This window comes from Delphinapterus leucas, chromosome 9 (assembly GCF_059928025.1).
Source record: "Delphinapterus leucas isolate spDelLeu-1000000601 "Yukka" chromosome 9, BTC_Dleu_Yukka2, whole genome shotgun sequence".
NCBI classification, from domain to species: domain Eukaryota; kingdom Metazoa; phylum Chordata; class Mammalia; order Artiodactyla; family Monodontidae; genus Delphinapterus; species Delphinapterus leucas.
Window position 1 is genome coordinate 12,408,264 of NC_143137.1, and position 7,451 is coordinate 12,415,714.

The 7,451-nt window shown below is 39.8% G+C and overlaps 1 protein-coding gene across 1 annotated transcript; it reads right to left on the reverse strand.

Annotated features, from left to right (window-relative positions):
* Positions 1 to 4,648: 4,648 nt before the first annotated feature.
* TAS2R4 (taste 2 receptor member 4) lies at positions 4,649 to 7,378 on the reverse strand. Its single transcript, XM_022579388.2, has one exon. It carries the CDS (start codon positions 7,286 to 7,288, stop codon positions 6,626 to 6,628), a length of 663 nt encoding a protein of 220 aa, XP_022435096.1. The 5' UTR covers positions 7,289 to 7,378; the 3' UTR covers positions 4,649 to 6,625.
* Between the last annotated feature and the right edge of the window lie 73 nt (positions 7,379 to 7,451).

Sequence of the window (7,451 nt, forward strand, 5' to 3'; positions counted from 1 at the left end):
TTCTCCCATGTCGTGGACACCTTCAACAGGTCTGATTCCTTGTGACCATTATGACAGAACAGAGGGACGTGTAGCCATCAGTGTCTCAGGGATGAGCCAGTGGTGGGCTCCGAGGGGGAAGAGCTGGAGATGATGGCAGAGAGGCTAGCCAAGGCATAAAAGCCACATGAAGGAGGAAGCAGCAGCTAAGGGACTTTGGTTTCAAAGACTAAGGTCTGCCACTTTCATCCAAAAAAATGCCTTCCCCCCACAAGTTGCCAGACTAAGTACAGCTCCATCTCCTATTCTACATCTGACATATCTCAGGGACTCAAACATTTTGTATTCCTGGACATAGACTTTTCTAATGCCGCCCCAAATTGTGCCTACATTGCCACTAGATGGCATCTAGAAGGCAACTCTTCTGTAGCAACTGCTAACCTGAGCAAATTAATTCTTCTCTTAATGTACAGCATGTGTCTAAAAATTCAGAAATTGAGAAAATTAAGCATGTTATTAATTGGCACGTGTAATAGGAACAAAAGCTATAAATGTACACATATTCATCGTCTTTCCAGCTTCTTCCCCACCACTTTATGAAGAGGTGGAGTTCTTGCTCACTGGGTCAGTACCACCTCTTGGGTACTGGAATTCAGGTATTTGCAAGGAGGATGAAGTGCCAAACTCCACCCTCCATGGCCTGCATGCAGCAAGGATCACGATAAGAGTATAAGCAGCAGCAGCATTGCTGGGGTAGAAAAAGTAAATGGTAGTGAGGGGACCTGGCAGATAAGAAAGCTGGAGCTATTTTCTCTGCTTCCGTAAGTATGAAAATTTGGGATGAGAAGTAAGTAGACAAGATTTGGGAGACCCTCTAGGAAGCACGGCTTAATGCCCCTTCCCTTGAGAATAAGCTGGACTTAGAGAGTTACTTCTAAACAAGAATGTCTGGAAAGGGAAGTAGAGTAACCAGACAGTGGAGAAACCTGGCAGACACCACCTTAATCAAGCAATCCAGGTTAACAGGACCAATGATAAGTCACAATGACATCATGTACCCCTGATGTGATGTGATGAGAAGGGTGCTTCACCTCTGTTGTACTCTTCCCTAAAGGCCCTCAACTCCAGTCTAACTGTGAGAAAAACATCAGAGAAACCCAGATTAAGAGACATTTTATAAAATGCCTGAACAGTAATCTTCAAAGCTGTCAAGGTCATGAAAAACAAGGAAAGACTGAGAAACATCGCAGACCAGAGGAGACTAAAACTATCTGACAACTAAACGCAATGTGAGATCCTGGATTCTTGCAACAGAAAAAGAACACATGTGGGAAAACTAGTAATATGTGAATGAAGTCTGTAGTTTAGTTAACAGTTACTGTGTGATTGCTGGTTTCTTAGTTTTAACAAATGTACTAGGTTATGTAAGCTATTAACATCAGAAAAGCTGAGAGAGGGGAATATGGGACCGCTACATACTCTCTTTGCAACTTTTCTATGACATAAAATAAAATTAAAAATTAAAACGTTATTTTTGAAAAGTTATGTAAAACTCAGTTACATAAGGTTGTTTGCAGGAAAATTACATTTTTAACAATTTGAGGATTGTGCTTTTCTAGAGGAGGTTTGGGAGGTGGAGGTTTTCTCCTAACATCGCAAGATCATGCTGAGAAAAGAGTCGAGCAACAAGAGATGGCAGACAGGGCTTTCTGGATATCTGCTCATCCGAAGCAAAGTGTCCACAGTTTCATGCTAGCACCAACCCTCAATGGGACACAAACCACATGACCAGCTCCGTGTAAGGGGAATTCAAATAGGGGCACTTGTGGCCACTCATAGAAAGGCAACATGCTTCAGAGTCAGACAGATTTGGGTTTACTTCCCAACTCAACCAGTTATAATGTAGCTAGGTCCTTAGACAAGTCAATTAACCTCTCAGAGCTCCTGGTTTCTCTTTATAAAAGTTTTGATAATAATGCTTACCTCACAGGGCTATTGTGATGATAAAAGGATGTATGAAATTACCTAGCCTGGTTCCTAGAAATTAATGTTAGTATTTTTCTTTCCTTCCTTGGTGATTTCTCTCCATATTCACTCCTGTCAATAAAGTAGGAGAGCAGCTGAAGTCTGCTGTTATTCACAGTATGCAAATACATGAACTGGGTTGGTGCTTCTGAAGGAAGGTGGTAAACTCTGCACAATTCCAGAATTTCTGGAAAGCAAGAGTAAAGATAGGAGCCTGATTATGACAGGCCTTTAAAAACAGACAGAGAAGTCAAAGATACAGAGGGGAAGATGGGAGTTAGATAGATTTTTCTGAGTAATATCAATATATTTAAGTATTTCTTCTCTTGATATCCCTGAATTCAGATCATTATATAGTCATTGTCCCAACTATGAAAGCAGCAAAACTGAGACAGATAATTTTCTGTATTTAAAATAGGTCAGAAAGATTATCAAACAAATCAAGGATGTACCTGTGTTCAGACACCTCATTTGCAAGCAAGCTGTACACACATGGAGCCATTACCCAGGGCCTCGTGTTCCTTCCTACTGACAGAGTTACAGTCCTGCCTTTCTTCCCAGACCCTATATATCCCACAGCCATAATCCAAAGAGCAAGCTAGCTGTTCTGACGTGATGTTACTACTGGTGCTCCCCCAGAAGACTGAACTTATACCTACCCCAACTGCTTGGGGAGGATGGTGTGCGGTCCTCCCCTCTCCCCACCCTAACCTCCATTAACTCCTGTCACCTACTTGTTAATTTCCATGCCAGGCAAATTCTCACACATCCATGGAGTTTCTTTTCATCCTTTTTCACTCAAGGAATAAAACTGGCCAGGGGCCAGTTATCTAATCCTTAGGGAGTTTTGTCAAACTACCACTTCTACCTTCTACTCCCACACCCAGGAAGAATGGGAGGCAGGGCATACAAAATTTGAAAGAAAGCCCTCGCACCTCCAGCTCTCTCTTAGAAGCAGTGGGCTAGATTAGAGGATCCATCTCCAGCTTTAACTTATAAAAAAGAACATTATCGGGAAACTTATTTTAAACGCTTTCAGTAAGCTTCAGTTTTACCAGAAGACCCTGGCATTTGAGGCTATCTTACAAGTTACAATCAATTTATGCTTTACAACACTACTGCCTTCTTCCTCTTAATCCCTTCTTTCTTTGTTAGTGTTTTTTTTCTTTTTAACAGCTGGAACAACTGAAAATGGCTCAACAGAATGCTGGTAACAATGATCAGGGAAACCCAAAGTCACATATGTTTAAGTGAAACTTAGGCAATATAAAGAAACTTTTAAAATACTTGAAATGGCCAAGAATTTCCTTTACTTCTCACATGAACTGTATCTACTTTCCCACCCTCTTTCTACTCCTTCCCAAGTAGCAGTATTCAAAAGAAATTTTAAAATGGTTTCTTCTTTAATGTTCCTACTTGTTGTTTAAAAAATATATCTCACATAAATTTCAGGGCCTAAAAACCCAGCGTCTACAGTACCCCATGATAATTATTTCAGAAAGAAACTAAGCACCTGCAAGATTTTCATACCTCCCCTACCTCTCTCTCTTAGATAGAGAGAGAGAGAGAGAGAGAGAGAGATAATCTTAGCAGCCCAGCATGGATTTTCAGGCTGGATACATCCTGCTTCAGACATCATTTTGAATATTTTCTTCTTGTCCTAGAAAATAAAGCTTTATAATTGGGCATGATTCTACTCTGTCCCTACATCTTTCCACTCATCTTCTGATACAGTGGGAAAATAAGTGGATTTTAGAATCAGAAGACGAATTGGAGCCTTGCATCTACCCTCTCCTAGTTTTACTATTGTGAGCCATTTACTTAACTTGTTTGTACCTCAATTTTCTCATCCATATACTGGGTATAATATGTATCTATATTACCAAAGAAATTGTGAGGAACCAATAAAATAACATGTGAAAATGTAGCCCAGACAATAATTTGACTTGTAGCAGTTAACAGTTAAATAACAATGCTTCCAGTTATAGCTACCACAGAGAATGTTTCAGGATGTTATACGGACACTGCCCTCGTGCCTGCCCTTCATTTCAGAAAGTGACTCTTCTCAGCAAAGAGTTTTAAACATCCCTCCCTTTCCTGAATAGGCAGAGAATTTAGGGAGAGGCAGGATATGGCATATATATATTAGAGAGCCTGTAAGTTATCATATTTTGAAGAAATAAACTCCAAAACAATGTTTAAATTCCTGATTAATAATTACTTAGTGGCAGAACATATTGGAACCAGCAAAACTCCAAACCCACAGCATTGCTAAAAAACTGTGCCCAAGAAAGACTTTAGGCAAGTGTCTAAGCAAAGACTCAAGATCTTCAAACAGCAAAACAGTCCTAATATAAAAACAACACATCCAGTCCAAATGGGAAATAAATGAATACAATATAAGACACTCAAGAAATGAATCAGCAGAACTTTGTCAATACTAGAAAAAGAACCCAGACAAAGCAGGAGAATGGTTATTCACTCAGCCTTTCTTAGTGAGGAGAGACAGGAGTTTGACATCAGAAGACCCCACTGATCATTTAGACAGACAGACGGACACTTCCTGTTAATATTTTAAAGTATGTGTTTTTTTCTGATTACAAAAGAGATACATGTTCATCATAGAAAACTTGGAAAATGGGGAAAAAAATTACTCAAAACTTTCTACCTAAAAATAATTGCTGTTTTCAATTTTCTTTGCATATACATGTTTTTATTTCACTTAGTAGTAATAAGTATTTTATCAGGTCATATAAAAATGTTCTTTGACTATAAAATGCTAAATACACACTACTTCATCATACAGATATACACTATTGTACATATCTATGGTATAGCATAAATTATTTGAGTAAAAGGCAACAGAAACACCAAACTACAGAGTCGGAAAGAATGGAGATGTTTATTTTTCATGAATGGTCCTGGAGTTGAGGTATGGCAGCTCCGGGAACCATACAGCCAACTCGAGGATGCATAACTGCTCCACTATCCCCAGGCAGTCACCTCATCTGTGTGGTGCAAGATGGCCAATCATTATATCGGCATTCCAGCCCATAGGAAGAGGAGAAGGGAAAAGAAGGGAATGCATATACCTGTTCTGGGGGCGCCACCTAGAAATCACGGCAATACCTACTTATAAGAAAAAGCTGTAAAATGTAATTAGCCTCCAAAAACTCCAAGTAGCTAAAAATTCTGTTAACTATTTAAGAGAGGGGAAAAGAACAGATACTGGGGTCCATGAGGGCTTCTGCTATGCATTTAGAAGAGAGGGGAAAAGAACAGATACTGGGGTCCATGAGGGCTTCTGCTATGCATTTAGAGTTCTTATGTCGCAGTGTACATTTAATTGCTCTCAGCAATCCTTTTATCTCCTAATTTTCAGATTCTAACATGATGAATACCTCCAGGTTTTGTAGTATAAACTATTGGTTCTTTACTGAATACTGTAGTCAGGATTCTGGTGGCTGGAATGAGAAATATCAGGTAAATTGTAAAATTTGGAGATTTCTCGGGGTCTTTTTCAATAAAGAGAATGTTATTTTAATAAGATTATTTATTTTGTGATGTGTAAATATTACATATCCTATAAACACCAAAAAAACTATATAAATTATTATTTCCCAATTCCCATTTCAAAACATCAATATGCCATCTTCAGATTCCTATTCCTCTGTAGCCATAGTCCTGCTGTTCCAAACAAATAAACAAAAAGCTCAGCATTTTGGAGAACTGTGCAGTGCCCATAAATCTCAGTGCATAAATTCACACAGAGATGACATAAATTCACCAAAAGTCAGGTGTTCCCACCACCAGTCCAATGACTCCTCTCGGCTTTCTACTGAATTCCATATCATATGAAGGGTACAATCTTTTGTAAAGGGGCACTCAGATTGTGTTAATTTCACTTTTTGGCACATGCTTTTGAATTTGGCTCCCTGGATTTGAAGATCCTTGAAACCATCCTGGATTGGGCTTCTTCAATCCTAACCACTTCCCTCCACTCATCAACTCTGGCCCTTCCCTTCTTTCCAGAACAAACCTAGAAATTCAGTCCTAGAGTTTCTTGGTAGTAATACCTCACTTACTGTCCCTCAGCAAGTTGAGGACCCTTTTTCTATGCATCTGACACAATGTACACCTATTTCCTTTGACGTTTCTCTTCCCTCCCTTTTCTCTCTGAAACTTTCCTTTCCTCTTTTTCTCTTTGCACCCTCTTGCCATGCTTTAAGCCAGTCTAGTGGCTCCTGATGACCATTTACCCACTGCTGATCCCTTACCCAGGGCTCCTCAGCTAAACCTCAAAAATTTAACTAATGATGTGCTCTCTAATGTATTGCTTTATTTTGGGGAACTTCCCATTAAACTTCAGTAGCCATGGAACAGTGTGGTGACTTCCATGATCCAGGTATGCAACGTCCATGCAAAATACATGGTAAGCGATGCTTCAAACAAGTTTCTTACAGAAAGTGCCTACTTTTAAAATATTAGCAAAAATATATTGTCGAATGAATTGAAATACAGGCACTTAAAGGCCTAGGGAGTCAGATCAGCAATTCCAAAAATGAATTCCTCAGATAGCTGGGAAAACTGCCAACAAAATCTTGCGCCCCACGAGGTGACTCTAGCCACCATTGATTATTGAAATTCCACTATTTATTGAAACAAAGAATCTTCTTTGCTTTGTTTTCAGTTTAGGATGTGTGAGAATAATGAGAACAGAATGTCCCGGAGGGTAAATGGTGGAAATGATAACATAAATGGACTTGGCTCCCAAATCCATCCCTACAGAAGAAGAGAGATAATGGAGCAGGGAAGCAATTGAATACAGAATGTAGAGTATGAGGAAGTATATCATCAGCTTCAGAGCACCCACAGGAGTCTCAGTCTGAGGATTCCAAAGAACAGCGGCATTTCTCTGCATCGTCCGTATACGTCTCCTCAAGGAACTGATTAACAAAGAAGCAGAAGTCACATTAATGATGAATTGGAGAAATGAGCTCAAGACCAAAGGGGTCACCAAAGACAAGATTCCCTCAGTGATGTCAAATACTGTGTCATTTCTCCCAGCCACAAATTCAGAAGGGGGTGCTTTCTGTCTGAGCACAACATACAGGAGAGTGGTGGAGACAGAAATCAGCATACAGACCAGCAGCAGCCAGGGCATCTTGGGGGAGAGATTTTGTTTCAGCAGGAGAAGCAGTGAGTGTTGGTAGTTAGCAATCTTCACACAGTACAAGGCACTGAGCAAGGTTACAAACCAAAGACTATTAGAGTCCAAAAACATCCAACATGACAGGAAAAAAAAATGGATATGTAGACTGACCTTTCCATATTTGCAGAGATGAAGAAAACAGCATTCAGTCCCAGTATAAGAAACCTGGTGATGCCCAAGCTGAACAGGAGTCTATCAGAAGAGGAGATTCTGTGGCTTTTGACCCAAGTATTGT

Bases quoted from the DNA above. Each gene is read 5' to 3' on its own strand.
- TAS2R4 (XM_022579388.2), bottom strand. From the start codon at position 7,288: ATGTTTTTGGACTCTAATAGTCTTTGGTTTGTAACCTTGCTCAGTGCC.